General features: G+C 46.2%; 2 protein-coding genes across 2 annotated transcripts in view; both read right to left on the reverse strand.

Annotated features, from left to right (window-relative positions):
* Nucleotides 1–2691: 2691 nt before the first annotated feature.
* On the reverse strand, nucleotides 2692–4467 carry LOC125756452 (uncharacterized). The gene has a single exon (XM_049411258.1). The coding sequence runs from the start codon at nucleotides 4465–4467 to the stop codon at nucleotides 2692–2694; it is 1776 nt and encodes a 591-aa protein (XP_049267215.1).
* Nucleotides 4468–5217: 750 nt separating this feature from the next.
* Nucleotides 5218–23601, reverse strand: part of LOC119375409 (uncharacterized) — an 87599-nt gene continuing 69215 nt past the window's right edge. Inside the window, exons 11-14 of the mRNA XM_049411259.1 lie at nucleotides 21732–21922; nucleotides 16324–16382; nucleotides 9626–9743; nucleotides 5218–5246 (exon numbers count right to left, since the gene is read on the reverse strand). Coding sequence (XP_049267216.1) covers nucleotides 5218–5246; nucleotides 9626–9743; nucleotides 16324–16382; nucleotides 21732–21922 — 397 coding nt within the window. The remainder of the gene's footprint in view (nucleotides 5247–9625; nucleotides 9744–16323; nucleotides 16383–21731; nucleotides 21923–23601) is intronic.

Below are 23601 nucleotides of genomic sequence, written 5' to 3' on the forward strand. Positions count from 1 at the left end.
TGCCATATGGATTTCCAGTTTTCTGAAGGGTTGTTTTTCCCGGCTGTACAAGCTTTGTAAGGATGTATCTCTCTCTCTCTTTCGCTCACGCACGCACGCACGCACGCACGCACGCACACACACACACACACACACACACGCGCGCGCACACACACACACACACACACACACACACACACACACACACACACACACACACACACACACACACACACACACACACACACACACACACACACACACACACACACACACACCAGAATAACAAGAAAACACAAGGAGCCATAGAGAGCAGCCTACGGATGTATTTGTCACAACACGACAGCTCATACAACAGGTCTTCTTAAATCTATTGCTATGTGCGCACACGAAACTGTGTGAGAAGCTTTATATAAACAATGAGAATAATTATATGAACATACAATCCTATGCTAACGTTATTACTTGGCAGTATATCGTATACTAGCTAAGAGAGATACAAGAATGATTGACCTAAATTTACAACAAACAATATTTATTTATCTAACACCGCGACATACGCAGGCACCGAGAAGTTCTTTAGACCGGAAGGACGAGCAGAGAAGCCATAAATAGTATATCAAACACTGCACACAATGTAACAATAGAAAGACAAATTGAAGTTGCTTCCTCACACCTTTATCTCAACAGCCATGCGGCAGCTGTTGGTCCAGGGAAAATGTTGCGGTGGTTTCATTAAGCACATTGGCATGCTGAATATTCGACATTAACTGCAATATACTATTTCATAAGCTTGCAAGCTTAAGTTAGACCGTGGCCTCCGCGATTAGCTCCGGCAGCGCTGCCGCAGCTAATCGCGGAGGCCAAGCTTTGACAATGGCGAACAAATAGAGACGAGGACGTTGTGGAGAAGGGAAGCTCGCCATATGACACTTTGAAAAGTGCGCGACAATAAAGTAATCATTAAGCAATCATGTCTTCACGGGAAGTCTTCTCTATTTAGGTATAAGTTGTTGATTCGGCGTTGCACAGAGACGCAGGGTGCCAAGCGCATATATTCGACACTTGGATGTTGACTGTTAAATGTGGTGACACAGTTTTCATTTAGTGTTCTTGGTTCACTATGGACTAGAATTTAATAAGCATGCCTGCGATCCGCTCGCATACGCATCAGACACTGAACAGGATACACCAATGTGAATGTACTTATAAATGAAACACTCGCTTGTAACAGATCAGTAAAACTTTGGTATGCATAATGTTAGTGGGAGCATCACAGCAGCGGCGATAGGATGTGAACTGTATAAAAACAAAAATGCTCCTTTAGAGATGTGCGCCACGCGTGCACATATGATGATGAATTTCGCCACGGCAAAAGCGCGTCATGTTCCCTTGATAATGATAAATTGCAGCAAGCAAGTTCACAAAAGATGTTTTCAAGAAATTGCGCTACCTGTCAGAGATGCCGGTGAACATATGATGTGAAAGACAACATGTGAAGAGTTTCTCTGTACACCGTCTGAATGACATTATTGTATAGTAATGACCCTGATGATGAAGCCGCCTGTAATCGTAACAAGTCGGACCAACTAATCGCATCGCTCGGTTGCGATGCACTTGTACCCTGGTGGTCGACATTCCTTGGGAAACTGGCAACACTTGTAGCTGTTAATGCTGTGAATAACAAGCTGATGCTAAAATCGAAGAATGCCCAACTGCGCTCGCGTAGTATTTTCGTGACGTACAAGTGACACACCGAAGTTCTCTGCTTCTTCGTATTTTTTTGCAATCTTTTGAAACTGTTGAGCTCAAAAGAAACGGCACAATTACTCATAATCGTTATTCCGCAGGTTTATCAGATTGAGCGCGTTTTGAGAACATCCGCAACGTGATGTACTGTGTCTAAGATGGCTGTGAAGGTTCTCTGTTTGAACACTTGTGAATCAATGCTCGCCGTTGGCGAATATTCAGTAAGTTTATGAGGCGAGCACATAGTTGTTATAGTTGGTAATGCAACTGTATATTATAACACATAGCTACAACCATCACAAGAGTTCCGAAATGAATGGTCGCAATGAACTAGCATTCGATAGTATTCGATAGTTTTGTAGACCGTCGCAGTAAGCGAGTCATATTGCCTGCCACGTTTTTCTAAGTGTATTCGACAATTCACGCTGCCGCTTTTTGATTTATTTTGTTTTCCGGTAGATTATGATGTCTTACTAAGCTTAGTCGATCTGAAATGGCCGGTATTTTGTTCTTTTTCAAACCTTTACAACACCATTGCACTTTTGCACGTTCTTACCAGAAGCTGATATTCAAAAGGTGGTAGGGACGTTTGGGAAAAGCACTAGCAGAGTACAGTGCTGATCCGTGTATGCTGCGGAGATACGGCAAATATTACATAATGGATCTTACGCTGCCGTGACCAGAGCTCTCACACGAATATCAAATAGAGTCGTTCTGGCAATCGTAGTGCAGCGATGCTCTAGACACGAATGCTAATTGGTATGAGTGAATAAAGTCTTCAGACCCCCGGTACCGGCATGTTTACTGTACCAGTCCACCCACACGGCTTCTAGGTAGATCTGCGATGAGCGAAATGGCCTTTATGGCTTAGACCAATCCTGCGCTGTCATTCACTACCTATCACCCCTAGCAAGATTGCGAAGAAAGCAAATTGGTTGCTCAACGTAAGCGGACTGGACACTTCTACTCGGCGTCAGTCCTGGCGACGATGAATGTCACCTGCCACTTCTTGTTGTCCCTGATCTTGTTCGTGGGTAGCCAGAAGACGTTCTTCTCGCGACCGTGGCGTATTTCGAACTCGAGCACCCCATCGTCGTCGTCGACGCCATCGCTCACGCTGCCGCCGTCACCGCTGCTCGCCGCCGGGCTCGGGGCAACTTCTTCCTGCGAGGAAGAGCCCTCGGACACGTTGTCCGGTCTGAGCTGGACGCAGTTGACCACGATGTCCCTCCGGGCGGCCTCAAGGAACTCGCTCATGCGCACGGTGCGAGTGATGGCCTCGATCTGGTCTGCCGTGGCGGCCGCGACGGCAGCGGGCGGCGAGGGCTTGAGTCGCATGGTGACCACATCTTGCGGGAGCACATTCTTCCGTAGGCTCCGGCTCACTCGCTCCAGAAGAACCACCTCGTCAACCCTCCGGTCGTCCGGCAGGATGCCGTCGCCCTCGTGACCCGAGTCCGTCTCGCTCGAGTCGCCCTCGCGTAGCCGCACTTCTCGGGCTAGGGCCTCCGTGGCCGCATCCGCCGTGACGATAGTGCGACGCTCGGCCAACGGCGTGCCGTTGCTTCCCTGTTGGCGAGCCTTGATCCAGTCCTTGAACCGCACGGCCTGTTGCTCGCCCAGCGATTCGCGTACGCTCGAACGGATCTGCTGCTTCTCGTGCTCGTCGATGGCCACCGCGTCGGTGCGCTTCGTGTCGTGAGGCACCCAGAACGGCAACAGCGCCGAGCTTCGCTTGGGTGTCGTGGCCTCCGCGCCTCTCGCCTTCGAGAATGGTTGCCGCCTTGGAGTCATGGGTTCTTCCGGTCTCCTCCCTGCGGGTGAGAAATCCCGTAGTTCTTCCGGTACTTCCGTCGTCTTCTGGCCCACGCGAGGCACGGCTCTCCTTTCTTGCGACCATGTAGCCTGCCGAGCCCTCGTAGGACTGGGCATTTCCGGTTCCTTCGATTCATCCGCTCTACTCACACTGAGGCGCCCTTCGTGTTTCTTCAAGTAAGGAAACACCTGCTTGCCGGCATCGTCGGCTGCTGCTTGAGAAGATTCCCGGGCTTTCGTGTAGGCCTTGCCCACAGAGTCAACTTTCCTTTCCGGAGCTGGACCTCGAACCGCGGGGACTTCTTTAACTGCCCTTGTCGTCGTCTTCCCCGCTCGAACTTCGCGTTCCGTTCGTCTTGTGACTTCCCTCGTGAGAGACGTCGAGCGATACTTCTTCCTAGCGGTGGTTCCTTCCTGCTCCGACAGAGCCCCATCGGTCGCGGCCGCCCTTTCCAGAGATTCTTCTTCCGAGATCCTGCGCAGGTTCTGTACTGAACCGTGATGCCTCGATGTCGCTTCCGTTACCATAACCCTGGACGCGATCTCTTCTCTCCTCCTCCTAAGACGCTCCTCTTCCTCCCTTTGCTTCCGAATCCTTTCCACCCTCAGTCTGGACGCCTGATTGCTCGCCACTTCCGTCGTGTTTGTGGATGCCTCCTTCTTCACCCTGGCGGTCTTCTTCGGCGACCTTTCTGCCGATGGCTCGGAGAGCTGCACCTTCTGGGCGGGCCTCTGAGGGAACACTCTCGACCGGACGTGGCCGTAGCCCGTGCTGCGGGTGGCGGAGGGCAGCGGCGGAGCGCCCCTGACTACGGTGAACACGCTCGTCAGCGGGCTGGGCAAGATGGCCGGCAGTAGGTTCTTACGGCCCACGGGGTGGGAAGGCTGAACGTGCCGGGCTTTCTGGGAGATTGTGGCCTCCATGACAGCGGTACCGGTCCCACCTTCTTCTGTTGCCGTTGCCGTGAGCACGTCTGCCCTCCCGCTGTCTCCGGTTTGGTCGCTGCGTCCACCGACTACCGTTGCGCCGGCTCCTGAAAAGTCATTGAAAAATGATCGAAACACCGGTACAGAACGGCACCTGCAAGCAGACACTGCGCACATATGAAGATAAAGAATGCACTACAGACAGAAACTAATCAAGACAAATATGGGCCCGTATATCCCCACCGACCATCCATAGAGTTCAATGCATTTGCCCCCTCTCAACAGCGAAGAAATTTAAAAGAGCACTCCCGCAATAACGAAAGTTTCAGGTAGTGATCCACAGCATTTATTTTTCAACCCATGAGCTAGTTGGGAAACCAGAAGTCGGGAAATTGCAGCATCGCTCATTCGACAAGTTGGGCACATACGTTTGCGCCAACAAGCATCGGTGCGACCATTGCTGTTTACATTCGGTCGGATGTTGACGATAGCAACAAGACTTTTTTTTTGGTGAGAACAGTTTTTTTGCTAACACCTCTTTTGGCAACTACGTCGGCATATGGTGTTCTAAGTGAGAACACCCATGAAAGTGACGTCATGCCAACAGACATTCTCTAGAGTGCCTAACTGCTTGCTGCCGCACGTCTCTGCTGCCGGCGAGATCTCCCGCGCTTTGCTTACGTGCGGTGTTGTTTGGCCTTTCGGAAGGATGTCGCCTTCTATTAAAAAGCGTTAGTTTTTGACGCTTCAGGAGAAATCTAGTAGCACCGCCGAAGCTGCGAAAGGCAGAAAAAAGGCGAATATAGCAGAGGAGTTCGACACAGCAAGATCAGCGACTTTTTCAAAATAAATTTTGGGTGCGCGATGCCATTGGCGTGCGTATTTTTCTATTTTCGCGACAACAAAATTATCACGATAGCGAACAAAAATTGCTTCCCCGGCGATTTCGGTACTGAGGCGTTCGACTGTATTTCAGCCATCACTATGCGGCACATCTCATTGGCCAAACTGGTTGACCAATGGGAAAGCGCACTTAAAAATGAGGATTTTTGCGTATTCGGCCCCAGCTCGTTAGCGTTATAAATTGGCGAATGCAACACGCCTCCTCAAGTCGGCCCTTTTATAAACACTTAAAAAGTCCGGAGAGGCCCCGCCCAGATGATTGAAGCATGGCAGCCGAACGCCTCTGCAACTAAAGAAGTAGTCCCTTTCCTCCACTGGGCAATGTTCTCTTACGTCACCGGCCGCCCGGCCCATGACGTCAGTCTGGAGTGCGTGCCCATTGGTGCAGGCTTGTGTGCGTCCGCCTTTGAGGAGGAAATTCTGCGAACTTCTAAAGGTTTATCCAACTGTAGTACGATGTCTTCGCTTAACAGCCCCAGCTGAGTTACAACAGTCACAGGGAGAAATGTAAGCGGAAATAAACGGCTTAATTTCTGTCAGAAACACAATATGAAACCGCCATTTCTTAAAGGGGCCCTGCAACACTTTTCGAGCATGCTCAAAAAGCGCTGCCGATCGGTAGTCGAGGCTCCCGAGAACACGCCAGCCAAATATTATAGCGATGCGCACGGGCTGGAATTTACAATAAATTCTCAAAGTCAGCTGAAAATCGCTCCCTCTTCTCTCGACAAATGATGTATTAGTCCGCAAAATATGACGCGATTGTCGGCAGTTCCACCATTGGCTGATGTTATAATCACGATAACACCCTCATTATTACTTTCGTTGTTAATTTTGAGTTCAATAAGTAGATAATATGTACGTTTATATTATGTTATCGCGTTAAAAACACCGAACAAACATTAATATTAGCACTTCCGGTCTCACCGACAGCTCGTCTGCTCGTAGTTGCGTGGTTCCGTTTTCTTCGCCATGCGCAGTGCCGAAAACGTGAATATTTCTGTGCTTTTGACCATCGCCGGTTGCCGTTGAGAGTGGCAGCCGTTCGAGTGTTGCCTCGTCAGCTGAGAACTGCATCGTCGGCACGTTCTCACGACCGACCGAGGCACGGGCGCAGCGTGTCTCCGATAACAATGCTGGCGTCCGGTAATGGCGGCGCTTCGGGGTCGTCTGCCAGTGCCGTCTTACGAGGCGGTGTATCGGAGTATGGGCCGAAACCGATCTCAGCTGTCATTCGTTCCAGACGAGCGCGCACGTTTGCTTCCATGGTTGGCAGAGCGATGAAAACACTACGGCGTTCGAGGTGCACACCCAACATTACCAAACCGACGCGCAGTTTTCAAGCACGCGCGATACACAGCGCGATCGACTCCGCTCGACGAGAACGACGCAAGCCGACCGGAAGTGGCGGCACAGATCACGTGGTTGCGCCGAGACGCCAGAGAGAAAAAAATGAAAAAAATGCCGCCGGCGCTGACGTCGCCTCCTCGCACCTCCGCCCTCCCTCCCTCCCCTCACGCCGCGCGCAGCTTTCCGCGCGCTCGCTGCGTTGAGTTGAGAGAGAAAGCTGCGGAACGTGATCTCTATAATTTGGTAACACCACTTAGACTTGACGGATTCGAAAAATTTTTGCGGCATATGGCTCGTGAAGAGTCATACGTCAATAATGGGACTATTCCAATATAACAAAGAAAGGTGTTGCAGGGCCCCTTTAAAGGGACACTAAAAAAACAGCGGTTTTTCTCGTTTAGTAAATTATGCTTTTTCACAATATCAAAAGCACGGTTCTTGACGCTAGAACGCGCTCATAAGCGAGAAAAAGAGTAAAAAGAAAACGCAGGTGGCGACCTGTCTTGAGCTTTCCGGACCCAATCGCTGTGACGTCACAGATTTTGACGGCATCTACTAGGGCCTACATAATTCTTAATCAGTAAAAAAAGAGAGTACGTTGTCCTATGAGGGGGGCCAGAGACAACGTACCGAGTTCAAGGAAATTTGGTTTAGTGAATGTGACCACAATACGAAAAAAAAAACCACTTTGAAATCTCTGATGTCACGCTGACATTGAGGCGCGGAGATTTAGGCGCAAAATTTTAAAATGAAACTTCGACCGTCATTTAATGTTCTGTTAATAAACCCACGATGGTGCAATTTACGAAAGCAGAGCTTTCAAGGAATAATTTATTAATCCAATTTAGGTCATTGTTTAACTCTAGGGTCACTTTAATGCACGACGTCATGCCGATCACATTTTCTCATATACCAAGGGAACGAAATGACCGCCATGACACGGCACGATGTCATGACATGCGTATCATGTAACTTATGTTAGATGTAATTCATCTTTTCCAATCACCCTTGTCATGCCATGCACAGTCTGATATAAACAAAGTTAATAAAGCGACTAGGACATCACCAAGGCGCAGGAGGTTCCTTTCGTTCGCCAAGAAATGCCTCGCATTTAAAACATTGCCGCGCTGACATATTGGCGATAGTGTTTAGGTGGGGGAAAATGAAATATTGACTTTCGTTTTCTGTTCCAATAATCAAGTTATCGCGTCGAATTGAACTAAACTAAACTATTGAACGAATACTGCATCAGTGTAATGGGATTTAGAGTTTCTCTTTAGTGCTTTTTTATAGGCGTTGCAGTTGTGCGTATGTGAAGGTACAGGAGCAAGAAAAATTAGAACCTCAGGGTAAGCAGCAACAGCGTAAGCCTTCATCGCAAGCACTTTCTCAGTGCCGGCCCTTAGGCAGTCAGGCTCTAACAATATTTACCGTCTGTACAAAACGTAAGCACATTATACACACTGTTTCAGTGTAAGAGCTCAGGCTTCAATATTTCTACCGTCCGCATCATCAGATAGAGGCATCAGCACAGGACATAATGAATTCATTGTTGTATAGCGCTGCTTGTATTTTTTAGGGGCGTGCAAATTTTCGAAACTTTGAACATTCAATTCGAATAATTTGGTATTCGATTCGATTCGCAAGACATTTTTACGATTAAAAATATTCTAACACCACTGAACTTCATAACAAGTATTGAAGTGAGCACAAAGAATTACACACCTGCGCTAAATTTCGCCAAATTTTAGGCACAAATGGACAAACTAGTTTCAGTTACCACATTTCCTTCCGCTCCTTATTGCGCTTTTGCAAATTTTTTACCCCGTGAGGAGTAGCAGGCTAGAAACCCGCTTTCCAGGCCGACCTCTCCTCCTTTCTCTTCATTGAACATCTTCTTCTTCTTGTGCCAGTGTGCAAAGGTTGTGGCCAGAGTATGACATTGTGTACTAGGCCGAGCACGTTGTTGCAATAGAGTGCCTAAATTATACTGAACAAAATCACCGAAACATGCGGGGAGCCATTGCAAAATTAAGAACAAATGTCTAAAAATAAGGAAATCCAGGATTATTCTGTGTTATCTGAAGATGAAGAAACTGCAATGAACATTGTGCCAATCAGTTGTCGTCACTCCTCTCAACTGAGAAAGCATGCTTTGAGGATGAAACTACGACGACAAGATTAGGAAATCGGCACTAATATCTCTAGAGACCGGCTGTTTGCGTTGTCTGGAGCAGTGGTGACATGCACAACAGTGTCGTTGCTTCCATAGTACGCAGCTTGTAATCCTTCATGACAATATATAATAGCTGCATATGTGGTACTGTGAAGCAATAGTGTTCTACAATGCATAAATTTCCAGTATATTATTTGCTGTGCAATAAATTTAACTTTTTCATGTCTGGGAAGTGGTGAAAAAAAAAGGTTTTTTTTTTTTGCAAAAGTCACTAGTTGAAAGCCAGCAGATGAAGAAGCCAAGGAACGTATAGGGGACGTTAATTGTGCAGTTTTTGCTATTAAGTGTATTGTAGTAATTGTGTATATATAATAATTACCGTAATACGCTTAAAAACAGTACAATTAACGTCCCCTATATCTCCCTTGGCTTCATTATCTGCTGGTTTTCAAAAAGGTTGTGCCAGACAAAGAAACGAACCCTCAAAAGTCCTTTATTTACTTGCACTATTCGCAACCGAAAACATTAAAAAAAAAATATTCGATTCGATTCGCCCTTGGTTTTCATTATTCGAATTCGCTTCGAAGTTGAAAACTTGATATTCGCGCACACCTAACATTTTTCTCCGCCTGCCGCAAGTATCCTCAACGCTCTGGTCTCTCTGGTTCCCTAGTAAAAGCTGTGGCGGCGATGCAGTTTTGCGCTCATGTCGGTAGGTGGCGGTACCTGTTCCGATGCCAGGATCCTCCGCGGTCGGCTGGCTGCGCCCGTACGCCCGGCTGACGCATTCCAGCGGGCCATCCGAGACGGCTCCCGACTCGTGGTACTCGTGCTCCTCGTCCTCCTCCCTCTGCGCATGCGTAACAGACAAAGCAAAAGTTCGAGAAAGCCGCTTGGCAAGACGGGTGACGTGATGAACCATCCTCGTCTGCTGCGCTAGGGTCTGGATCAGAGAAAGGAAAATTACTCCGATTAAATTACATTACTAATTACTTTTCAAAATTTCTGAAATGTAATTAAATTACATTACAAACTACTGCTGGCTAAAAGCAATCACATTACATTTATACTTTGTACTATTACTTTTGAAGAGTGACATGGGCGTCGGCAGGATTTTGCCTTGGGGGGTGGAAAACCCGTGTTACATCGCGGCTGGGGGAGGGGGGGGGGGAGAGAGAGAGGGCTGGCATAGTTTAGGTGGGGGGCAAGTGCCGGTGTGGCTTGAGGGGGGCAAGTGCCCCTTTTGCACCCCTCTGCCTACGCCCATGAAGAGTGATGAAATTACCGTGGAATTAGCAAATGTTCATCATTCATACAGTGAAATCTCATAGATATTTGTTCAAATTTTCACGCTTGAGGTGTGCCACTCGGATTAACTTGTCTTCGTTAATTTTTTATACGCGAAGCATTTCTTAGCGAACCCAAGGCACTTTGAGTTTTTCTACTATCTATCTATCTATCTATCTATCTATCTATCTATCTATCTATCTATCTATCTATCTATCTATCTATCTATCTATCTATCTATCTATCTATCTATCTATCTATCTATCTATCTATCTATCTATCTATCTATCTATCTATCTATCTATCTATCTATCTATCTATCTATCTATCTATCTATCTATCTATCTATCTATCTATCTATCTATCTATCTATCTATCTATCTATCTATCTACGTCTGGGTGCTCTCGTAATCAACTTGGTGATGGGAGGGTAAGAGGCTTTGACGATTATGACTCTCTGGTCATGACAAGAATAACGTGAAAATTCTGTCGCGTACGTCGACAAACCTTTTCCTGCAGACACGTGTGGTATATACCCGTTTACCACGGGTCGCCGTATACGGGTATACGCCACAGGTGATTGAAAGTTTATATCTACCCAGGAATGGCCAGAACAGACACTGGTAATTTAGACGAGAGAGCGTTCAAAGAAAGGCCAACATCGGCAGCGTTGACCCAACGAACACAAAGAATAAAAATTAGGATTCTACTACAGAGCCACAACAGGTCTAGAAACTGATTTGGAAAAACACCCTATGCAGCCGTAATATCGGTGCAACGTCAATTGTGGTTGTAGTGCTGGCTATCTAATTTTATAGCAAAGCAATAAACACTATATATATGTACTCCTACGATACAGACGTCATGTCAGGTTAACGTCTGTGGTTCCAGTGTTGGCTCCGCTTTTATAGCCGTCTATATAATAAACATTGCATTTGTATTCCTATGATTCAGCAAGCTATAATCAAGCGTTGCTCGACCCCGAATGCATACCTTAACGAAAGTTACAATGATATTCACACCGTCAGAGCGCAAAATGCACATCGATTCGATAACACTGACGTATGTGCTCTAACGTGATTGCTGACGTTACTTCAGACCATAAGTTACTCTTTGTTTAAACGCTAGTAGTGTCGACGTGCCTGGAAAGCTCACGATTTGCACGCAACTACTACACTTACAAAAAAACACATTGATCCATCTCGTAACGCTTGGCTCAAAGCCAAAAAATGCAGCATAGGACTACTCGCTTACTGCTTCGCATGGAACCGATACGCTCAATGTGTGGGATCTGCCGATTTGCTTTATTACGAAATTCCCAGCCCGAAAAAGTAATTCATTACATTAGTCATTACAACAAAAAGTAATTTAATTACTGTAATTGCATTATTACCAAGTCTGGTTTGGATGTTGCACTTGACACCAAAGGCCATTTCTGAAGCCGACATTCACTTGTCTAGAGCTTACAGGGATAGTTTCTCATTTCTTCGTTGCTTCCAGCGTGCATTTATTAATTCACTCAGGTATAAGTCACACAAATTTCCGCAAGTGTGGTTCTTCATGAAGAAAATATAGCCGTTCAAGACGTTTTGGTATGGAGGTAGGGAAAAAAGAAAATAGCGTAGAATTATTGTCTTAAATTTGAAAACATTATGGTGCGTAGCATGAAAGCAGTGTAGTTTTGGAGTAGTTGCGTGTAATTTACAATAATGTTGTTGAAAACCTGAAGTTTCTCTAATTATTATTTCCACATCGGTCCGTATTTGTCTGCGTAAACATTTCGCCTTCATTGCTAGTAGCAGGTATCGAGGTTAAGAAATTGGAAACTCCGCAGTAGCGGAGTCTGTGGCCAGGAAAAAAATGTAAAAAGAATTCCAAAGACGGTACGAAGGTACATGAGTGGCTTACGAAGGTGTTCGAGCTTTTGTGTATACGCAAAGCTACTTGGAGCAGAGTAAAAACAACGTGGCCGTTGGAAAATCAACAGGTAAGAGAGCAAGCGTACTTTCAATGCAGGTGGGATTACTTTAGGGCTTTGATATCCTGGAACACAGAGATAGAATAAGGAAGCGCGTATTTTTGCCCGTATTAACGTTTTATGTACATGTAAGAGCTAGGTGATGATCAAAAATAATGCATTACTTTATTTGAAAACAGATTCCTGGGGTTCTATACGTGCCAAAACCTCCATCTTATTATAAGACACAGAGTAGGAAGGGATGGTAGATTAATTGGAACATCTTGAGGGGCTATTTGGCGCATTCTTGTAAGCGACTGTGAACCGTTCAACGAAGACGCACAAAACAGATCGAGCGCTAAATTTGTTTAGTTCGTCCGTCTTGCGCGTTGTCCTTTTCCTAATAGTGCGCGATCCACAATCGTTTACTGGAACGGTAGACCAGTTTATCACCAGCTGGAGTATTTTCAACAAAGAACGAAGTAGACGAGCGTTACTGAATTTCAATACCATGAAAATGCAGAGTTCCCAGCCGGGATTGAATCCACGATATCAAGCTTAGCAGGTAAACGCAGTAGCTGCTAGATCAACGTGGCATGACAAGATGAAAAAGATTGTGGTAAAGTACGTAGCCGTAGCCCCTTGAAGATGCACGTGCTGCTTCTACGTTAATGATGATGAGACAGCCCACTGGGCCGCGCATCAATAGATAAAAAACTGGGCGAAAACAACAACAACAACAACAACAACTACGACGATATGGACAGCAACAGACATTTTATGGTCGCCATTTTATATCGGCGGAAAGCAGCGTTATATGTTATCTGCTTTGGAATTTATCCATGCTGACGAAAGAGCGGTCACATCACCTGATGGTTGTAGAAACAAATTGCTTTGTATTTGATGTAGAAATAATGAGAATATGTCTCTTTGCGGCAGGCAATCTCGAAATTCCGAATGTACAACTACGTTATAATAAACAATGAAGAAAACACAAATAGGAAAAATGTATGGACACACACTAAGACACAAGCACAGAGGAAATATTCAAGTGCCACATTAATTTCCAACTCGTATTAGAAAAAAAGAATGCCTAGGCCGTTACCGGTTCAAATATTTTTTTCTGTCTACGTGGCAATCGGTGCCCTTTTCTGTTTCAGAAAGAAGTCGATGAAGAACACAACTTCGCTTTTTGTGCACTGAACCGAGAAAACACGAACCACCTATTTTCGGGTCGTCTCGAATTTAATGTCTTTTAGATGATTTTTTTTTTCGAATCTTTTTACCGTTCCCGCTCGCCTATTTTAATTAGCCGTTGTTATTCTCACCCGTACTTCTTTAAACAATGTTCGCATCATGCTTCTTCACGCACATAAGGACACAAGTTAGTTGATAGTTAACTTGAGTCTAGTGGCGCAAAGGTGACTAAGAATATAAGCTGCGCATGTAACAAGGTAGGAAGATTTCGCTAGCGAACGCATCGTACACTGCAAGTATACTAAATGTTATGTAAAAAGCTAGTCTTGTCTAAAAAGCAGATCACTTCAGCTAGTAGGGCACTGTCAGAAACGAAATATCACCTGTTACGGCTTAAAGTTACAGGTGAACTCCCTTTTGGAGAGTCGCGCATGCTACGACTCTCCGAAGAGAGTACAATGATGTCCAAAAGAGAATTAAGGAGTATCTTCAAATAGAGTTATATAAGTGGCATGCCAGGACTCGCCAAAGAGGTTAACAGGTAATCTTTTTTTCTTCTTCTTAGTGACGTACCAGTGAATCCTCTTCTAACATAAACATTGGGCGAAGTGCTTAAGCAGCACATCAACCATAGCTTGCGTATACAAAACACGGACGATTTGTCTCGCCCACACCGAAAGCCGCGGAGCCATCCCACAAACGAGAACCATTTGACTCCGTGATCAATGACTTTAGCACGCCATTGGCGTAACCGACCCCGCGTGCCACCCTGGACCACGCGGAAACATAATACACCTCCCGGACGACCGCACACCGCGACCCTCCTCCTGTTTACCCTCGACACCGACCGACGACATTACGCGCACTAGCCTCGCGCACACGGTAAATTGTGGTCGGACAACTTATGTAACCGGCGCGTCGGTCAGCTGGCGCTGCACAAGGCGGAAACACATCGAGCATTCGCAATATATCCGCTTCCGCGCTCGCCCTTGACTCGGAAGTGGGTACGGAACTAACGCAAAGGCTTGGACGAAGCCAATGGAAGGGGGGGGGGGGGGTGAGAGATAAAGAGAGAAAAGCCACGTTTACGAACCTGCGACCGCGCACGACTCGGGCCACTCCTATGAGGATGTGCACGCGCTTGCATATAAGTTGCACGGTAGGCGTATGTATATAAGTTCGTTCCGCCGTCCAACGCAATGCCGCCAGTACCACCCTTCTTTCTCGTGAGTGAAGTGCACAGGAAGAAAACGAAGAAAAACATAAGGTCCGCGTCCGGACAACAGCGAGCTAGGTGGGAAGAAATGCGAGTGGGTAAGGGAAGAGGATGAAGAGAGAGCTTCGGTGTGTAAGCGGCGGCGAGATCTGTCTGGGCCACGAACGTACAGACACGTACGTACACACACGTACACACATGCATAGACACGTACGCACATGTACACCTCAATACGCACGTTCATAGACTTACGCTTGCATACGAACAGATACACGCGGCAAAGACGGAGGTGCCGGCGTTCACGCGGAAACCACGAAACTTTGCCCCATGACCCATCTCTCGGGCACGCGCGGTACTGAGCCACCGAGATCCTCGGCAATTTGGCGAAACGCGAAACGCTAGCTTGCGCACCAAAGTGCGAGCGCTGCCACGGCAGTTCTTCTTCGCAAACATCGCGCGCTTTCTTAACGGTCGGTCACCCAGCGCAGCGCAAAGACCTCGTGTCGTAGACGGGTAAAACCCCGGTGTTGCGGTCACACGTTTGTTTTTGCGGGGCGAGCATAAGCAGCGCGGCGGTTCAACGCCGTTGCGCGCGATACAGCGCGGACTTCGTACATTCGAAGAGTCTATGCGGAAGGCTATGTGGAAACGAACGACGGTGTCTCGCAATAGGGGGCCACCTGGCGAGTGTATACATATGTGGCGAACAGAGTATCGTTCGCCTCTGCGATACACCGTACGTTTTACAACCACTGCGTGACGGCCTTCGCCTGCATCGGTGATGGTACAGTGAGTGTTCACGTCTTCGCGGCTGTAGAAGGCGACTTCGCCATAAATCTCTGTGTAGATAGACCACTGGATTATGCTAAAAAGTAAAGAGAAACAATAATACGTATCACGCGAATCGCGCTCGCTGTTTGCGCAGTGTTCGAGACCGGTTTCATCGTTGGACAGATCGTACAGGGACCGGACGAATGGTGGTCAGCCTATTCGCGACTTGTAAGAGCCCTGAACTATGAGCACATATTGCAAAATGCAATCTTAATAGTCTACACCAACACAAGTTTTACGAGGCAACGAGCAGCCAACACCCAGATACTGTTTAGGTGTCGGATTTACGTGTGTAGAGTATGCAAAGCGTGGTCTATGATGCCGCATTACCGAGATATGCATTAGGGATCTTCATTCGTCAACATATGTGATTGGCAGGCTGGAATTGAAAACGTCGTACGCATATATCTGCAAGCACACAGGGAAGCATATCTCAGTCACCATTCCCTCATTTCTGGGACGTTTCGTGAAAATATCGCAGAATTCGTACTCTAAAAGAAGACGAAGACCCGATGTTGTAACACAGCACCATATGTTGACACATCGTTGCCGCCACATAGAGAAAGTTGCTTCAACATTGTGGTAACATTGCGTGCTACTAGGGGTATAGCATGTGCGATGCCGCGAGCACGTTTGGTAACTTTCGGTAAACAAAAGTATGTTTGCACAGCCTGGCTTTTAAAACAAAATATGATGACCACCACGGTATTTGAAAAAAATGAATGCATTTCGATCAGTTAGAAGCGATAACTACAGAGTCTGAAAATGCGCACTGAAGTGGCGATGAAATGCTCAATTATTTGCATATTTAAATAAGTCTGACCGAAGATAATCAGCCAGAAGAAAACTAACACGCCATCTGATCATACAGCTACTGCACGCATTCACCAGAAAAGTGAAGAGACTCTAAAAGTGCACGTGTGAAAAAGAACTGACCCTCCTGTACTTGGGTGGTATCTTGCCGTCGTTCGACATTGACAGGTCCCTCAGTTGTCCTGCAAGAGAAATGGAAAATGACTTGGTATAGTGTTCCGACTCCGAGTATATCAGAGAACATTGCATTGTATTTTTTTATGGTACCATTGCTAGTACAGCGATGACTGGGGCTAGTTGGTTCCTGTCAGAGTTTTGATTGTGCTCTGATTGAAAGAATGACAACGAGGAAGACACTCAGACAGACAGAAGTTAACGGGACAAAGTGCAATTTTCCACAGTTTTAATCTTCCGCAGAAATTAATTTAAACGCAATAGCCTGATGTTGTATAGGCGAGGGTATTGTTTTCTTATCGCTCTGATGTGTACATTGTACTTGATATATATCTGAACAACGAATGTAAATAGAACTCTTGAAAGTTGCGCTTTGTCCCGTTATTTTCCTCTGTTGAGTGTCTCCTTCGTTGTGATTCTTCTAAACAGCACATAATCAAAACTTTGGCAGCATTGTTGTTTGCGGCAGAAGTGTTGCCTTGGAGGGTCACCCAAGTTTATTCGAAATTGTCCACTAAGCAATGCGATATAAGTTTATGCCGCATAAAATATGCCACGCTTATCACACTAAGAATGAAAGGGATAATATCACTAGAGACCGAATTTTAGGCAAATGCCTATTTTGTTCCTTGCGCTCCTATCGCGCTATTTTGATATATGAGCATGAATTAGAGGTTAAGAAGGGATCTTATAGCGTTTTTACAGTGCCTATATATGCCTACTTCTGACGTTCGTGCTTAAATGCTTACAAATGCCTATAAATGCCCATTTTCAAGATTAGTGCTTATAAGAAGGCTATTTAGCCTCAATTTTCGCTCCCAGGGTCATTTTGAGACCGATATTCATGTTACCGCGCAAAATTGACTGTTCGGAACTAAGAAGGTCAGCCTAGTCCTCCAGTTCAACCAACTCCCGGAAACAACCGCTAGCAGCAGTGAAATGGGACATAGCGCGAGCTGTTGGCAAATGCGAAACCGCGGAGAGTCGTCAGCGGGAACGAGAGTGAAGAGCAAAAAAAAGAAAGACAGATGTGATGAGGACGCCGCTTTTGTTTTGTTTGTAATTTACTTTTTAATGTGTTCACTGCAGTAGCGTAGCGAGAACGTTTTTCAAGGGGGGGAGGGGGGGTCAACCATATTTATTTATTTTTATGTATGTTCGTGCGTGTGTTTTTATGTGTTCCTGTATATCTACACATGACAAACTGTAAAGTTTCTGGGGGGGGGGGGGTTGAACCTCCCAAACCCACCCCCGCTCCTCCCAGCTGTCTATGCCAGTGGTTCACTGCTAGGGGAGCAATTGGCTCTACGCGATTCGACCTGGCGAATAGACAGAAGCCCTCCCTTCTGGTCTTTTAGCGAATGGCTATCTGCTCCTGCTCTGCCCTTCTCAGCCATGCCGAAAAGAGACCCAGGAGTGTGTTGATTCGACAGTGGACACTTGACTCACCGTGCAGAACACAGGAGACACCGTGTTCTGCGAACCATGCCGGACAAAGTACAATTGTACGGCTATGTTCAACTTTTGGCGCCTTTGTGCCACCTTAAGCAATAACATGTTTGTTTTCCTGTCGTAGAGGTCGCGCACGACTTCGTTTGAAGTTTTTTGCATTTATGCGAAAATTTATCGTGCCTATATTTACGATATTGGAGGCCTAAAACGTTGTTTTGCCTGCCTATTTTTGGCGCCTAAAACGAGCTTTTTTAATACCTAAAAATCCGGCTTCTAAGTATCACACGCTTTAGGGTAAACGGTTATCGCTCAGCGGGTGGTCCAGCTAGTTTAGAATTTGGAGCAATTTTTCTAGAAGGAAATAGGCTGTTTTTGGAACAGGATTGGAGCAGAAGGAACTGTGTTTTGGCGCAGGTTTGGAGCAGACAAAATTGAGTTTGGGGTTACTTGGAGCACTACAGTGTAACTTTTAGTGCATATTCTTATTAGTATGGAAATTGTGCGTGCTGCTGTGATGTAAACAAGGGCACAAGAGACCAACAATCAGAGAGCCGCCATCAATAAGGCTCTTCACACGAAAGAATGTCATATGCTCGCTTCACCGCAATATACAAGATGTGTATTGCAGGCGAGTGTGGCCCATGTGGTCTGTGCCAGTGATAGAAAACATTATTGCAAATAGAGATGCCAACCTAACAAGAAAATGAGGAGCAGAACCATTTAAACAAGGAAAGAAAATAGTTCATTGCGAACGAAAACTTTCGCTTTCCGATTCCCTGCTTGTACCCCACATTCTATCATCGCACCGACACACTATGGCTGATGCTCCGCCGTACTCAATAATTATTAGCTATCAGAGGCGCAAACGATCGCATAACGCGTATCTCTAGCGCAGTAGCAACTGTACGCGCTAGCACTGATCGCTGACCATGTATCGCGACCCCGCAAGCGCTATCCGAACGCTTCAACCAGGGCCGTACCCAGGAATTTCTTTCGGGGGTGTTTGTGTGTAGAACCGCTAACTTCGGCAACTGGTGGTCGATGTGAAGGCGTGCAAGTATTTTAGTGTCACCGGAAAAGTTAAAGCATGAAAAAAATTGGCGGGGGTTGTCAGAACCCCGTGACCTCCCCCCCCCCCTTTTAGTTGCGGCCCTGGCTTCACCGCAATACATACACTAGCATTAGGGCTTAGCGTTGCAATCGGCATACCGAAGAAAGAATCTTGCGCACTGCATCTGACATGCATAATTTACAAAAACCTTTTTTTAAAATATCAGACGTCTGAATCTTCATTTGCGGGAGGACGTTATTTACAGCGTGTGGAGCCTAAAGCGGCAGCCGTGTGACCGACGTGGCTACATTACGACACGCATAGTGATTAGTGAAATAAAAGCACTTTTCTACGTATTATCGCCAGTTCCTCATTAAGAGACATGAGCTTTCAAAAAAAAAGTGCCGAACTGTCAACATCACAACACGGGTTAAACGAACACGTGGCGGCGCCGATACTTTGGTTAGGCCGAACGTAATAAGAAAAAGTGCGTCGGTGAAAAGAGCGAGAAGGGAGGGCGTCGACGGCAATATGGAAAAACTATTGACATGTTTGGTGCCAGAGCTAGAATATTTTAGACCAGAGACGCTCCACTGCCCTGTAAGTAGGCGGGATAGTGAACATTGGCGCAGTTGACGCAAGCTGCACAGGAATGGGCGCAGAGAAATAGGATTGCAGCATAATGGCGCAAATGGTGCAATTGAACCACCACTGGGTTATTATACACATGAAAGAAACGTCCACCCACTTTCAATGCACCACTTCACAGGACTTTTGTGCAAAGGTGTGCTGAAAAGGCGTTCGTGAAGCCGTCGTAAGAATGGCAGACTGGGCTTGTTGGTTTAACATATTTGAAGTTATCTTCAAATATGTTAATCTTCAATCTTCAAATATGAAGCCGTCGGTAACACGGTATTCGCTATTTGCACTATTTGCTCTAATGTATTCACGAAGTATCACCTGGTCATCCACATCTGCAAACAATTGAAAGGTTAGGCAAGTTGCGCTGAGCATGTTTTTAAATAACGTGAAGTCGCCCTGGTGATCCGATTGTTAAGGAAGATAACTTCGTTCTTTTCGTTAGATCTTTGTAAAACATGCCTTAACAACAAAAGATTTTTCACAGAAATTCACTTGGGTCAATATTTCTTTCTTATAACCACTGCATTTGTGAAATGATCGGTTTATTGCTGTAAGTAGTGCTATACGGGCGTGAAGAAGCAAGGACAGACCCGAAGTCATCACGAACGCGGATAAATAATTCATCAGGTTTCGATGCGTTATCAACGATGCGGGCGTTGAAGCATTCACAATAATATCTGGGGTTTAACGTCCCAAAACCACGATATGATTATGAGAGAGGCCGTAGTGGAGGGCTCCGGAAATATCGACCACCTGGGGTTCTTTAACGTGCACCTAAATCGAAGTACACGGGCCTCTTGATGCATGCATGAACCATAGGGGAGATGAACTCTGAAGTTTATGTACTGGGCGTCCGAAAAGTAACCGTGCTGTGAGAAAAAGAAAAACAGAAATATGATAATAATACGGATTGACGTCGCAGTTTATCGTGTGATATGATATACGATAACACAAGATTCTTATAGTTCGTATGCGAACCTCTGTGGGGCGTTAGCACGGTATACGAGAACAATCCAAGCACACCGGTGGCACTCACGACAGCTTTGCCTATAGCACATGGCACTCCAGTGATCCACCAATGAATGCGTAGCAGTGTGCAGCGTCGTGTCGAGACAAGTCATGAAGCCAGTGATGAGCATTTTTTGGCATCTCCTGTAGTGATTACTTCACCTCCGTCAAGTAAAACATTAATTTATAAACCACCATTTCTCGCGGCGGGAGCATACAGTGGCACCTTTGCTATCTTCCAGACCACCCTGTCTAGCGCCGCTCCGGGTAATCTGAAAACCTTGACAGGAATAAAAACGTATATAAAAGGGGTGGAACGGGTTAATCTAAGTGTTGTATATGATAGAGTTGACATTAAAGGGGCCATGGCACCCAATTTTCGATAACAATATGTGTTTTGTGGGTTAATTCTAGTGCGTTGACAAACAAGCTTGCGAAATTTTCGCGCATTTGGTCGAGCACTCTAATTTATGATCGAATATTTTATAAATAAGCGAGCGGCCCGAGAGCAGGGCAACACTGGCGCACTCACGCGTCGTGGCGTACTAAGGTGCTTGCTGTGCGATTGTCTGCATTCCGACGAGCGATTTTGTTCCGTCGTCGACTGCGTGTGCAATCGAGCCATTTCAGCTTTTGTTCAGCTTGGCACTGTAATTTAACAATTTACAGAGGCTGAAAATTTGGTAGAAGATGAGAGCCCCGCTCCATGCAGCACATGACGTCACACACGACATCGCAAAATGGCGGTCGCCAGCGGTGGGCGGGGTTTATAGCCGGCGACTTCCAGGGCTCAATTTGAACCGGAATATTCTTTTGCAGTCTATGTCTCATATATGTATAGCCACAATAGAACCTCTACTTCTATTTTTCGCTGAAAACCGCAAATTGTTGAGTGACCGTGTCATGGCCCCTTTAAGGCATGTCATATGTTAATGTTGGAGTCATATGATTAGTAGAAATGAGTGTGAACAACAATTACATCTCATAAATATATGGGACGGGGGTTCGTTGCAGCACCCCAAGGATCAGATAACAACCGCGCAAATATTTCTACGTGGCTTCTTCAGCGCGCAAACAAAACGTCAGAAACCTATATGAAAGGAATGAAACCGGTGCGAGTGCCACTCACAGACCCCTAAGCCTTACGTTAAGGTCGCTTTAGGCTTAATCGTTTTCATGTCCACCGCAGCTCGTGCCGCCTTACCATATAGGTACCGCTCGTAGTTGCGAAACGTGTACGGTCCCGTGAAATCACGCATGCCCGGAGCGAGGACCAGCTCCCTGAAGCGGTCCACGAGCCGTTTCACCAGCACGTTCTCGTGCGTGCGGCCGCTGCGGATCTGGTGTCGTTTCAGCTCCTGCAACTCGCTGAACAGTTGTCGTTCCACCCGGTACCTGAGAAGAAAGGAGAGATGACGTACTATGATGCGCCACGAAAGCCAATAGGCATGTAGCTTCGGCAATGATGCATAGGTTACGTGAGCCGATTTCTAGTTGCTTGCTGTAGCTGAAGTGGTTGCTTGGGAGAGTTGGTACGACATATTGGAGGGAAACAGCTCGAAAGACGAAGGACAAGGAGGTTGTTTTTCTGTCAGAATGACTGCATGCGCAATGAGCTTGCTTTTGGTGATGCTTCTGTTAGTTTTTGTATCTCCGACTTGTCATGTTTTGTTTCTTGTTTTCGTTTTCAACTGCGCAGGTATATAATGCGTGGTTTGACGAATAAAATTTTGTTGCAAGTCAGCGCTCTTGTTTGTGTCCTTCTCTGCCTAGTCCTTCGTCTTTCGCGCTCTTTCTCTCCAATATGCTTACTGTAATTTGTGATTGTCTCGTACAGATTGAACTGCAAGTCGAACCGGACACTCACTTCCTGTGAATAGGACCGTACTGTTAAACCTCGATTTAACGAAGGAGTAAAATCGGCGATTTACTTCCTTATATCGAAACTTTGTTAAATTGCAATTCGACGTCTCAAGAAGATAAGAGCTCGTCGCGTTTAGTGTTGCTGCCTCTACGTCTGATCATGCTTGCCTCTTGCGTTCAACTCAACCATTCGACAACTGGCACCAGCAGAAGTTTCGATTTAGCGTCTCCTTCTTCCTCTGTGGCAGCAAAGAAACATCGTTATATTGAAATCGCGGATAACATGCTTCGTCATAGTGAGGTTCAAAATACACAGTGCTCGATGCACATGAAGTTGTGAAAAGTGAAATACTTCGTTGTATCGAGAATTTCATTAAATTGAAGTTCGTTGTATCGAAGTTTAACTATTTTTGTGAGCCCCAAAAATAGACGATTTGAATTACATTTTAGAAGGAGGCGTATGCGTGCGCATATGTGCGTCGAAAACCTCTTCCACGCAGTTTGTTTCCTGAGCTGAGCCCCTTATATAAGGGAGGCATGCCAAAGCCATGACGGCGACTGGTAACGCTGAGCTTGCAACCAGTGCCACTCCTATGTAGAGATTGGGTTTGGATGTTTCAGTTCTGTGAATGATTAGACCAATAGAAAACTTATAAACGTACAGTATGAACCTTGGTCCCGACGAGGAAAAGTCAAGTAAAAAATTCGCATCATTTGATACCTTGAGCTTCATTCGGAGAGCTTGCTAAGAGCACCGTATTCGCAAAATAAGCGACAAACACTCTAGGTGGGACTAGAAAATATACGCCAATATGCTGACTAAGACGTGCTAATGGCTGTCACCACTTGACGATTTAGGCTGCCGGAATTAAAGGGACACTAAAGGCAAATATTAAGTCGACATTGATTGTTGAGATAACGGTCCAGAAACATCGTAGTGCTACTTTTGTGCCAAAGAAGTGCTTATTTTGAAGCAAAATCACGTTTTAGTGGTCCGCATCGCGTTAGCGCACTTCAAATGAGCCTCCTGGAAGTGGTGTTTCTCACGTCACTGCTGCCGTGCCCAACGTTGCCTGCCTTTACTGCGTGGCGACGTGCACTGGCGGCGTGCGCCATTCGGGCATCCGGCAACATCACATTCAGGCGGCATTTTGTCGAACTTTCTGTCAGAGCGACTTTCACGAGCGCGCAAAACACACGCGGCAGTACGC

The sequence above is a fragment of the Rhipicephalus sanguineus genome, chromosome 11 (assembly GCF_013339695.2).
Source record: "Rhipicephalus sanguineus isolate Rsan-2018 chromosome 11, BIME_Rsan_1.4, whole genome shotgun sequence".
In the NCBI taxonomy this organism is placed as follows: Eukaryota; Metazoa; Arthropoda; class Arachnida; order Ixodida; family Ixodidae; genus Rhipicephalus; species Rhipicephalus sanguineus.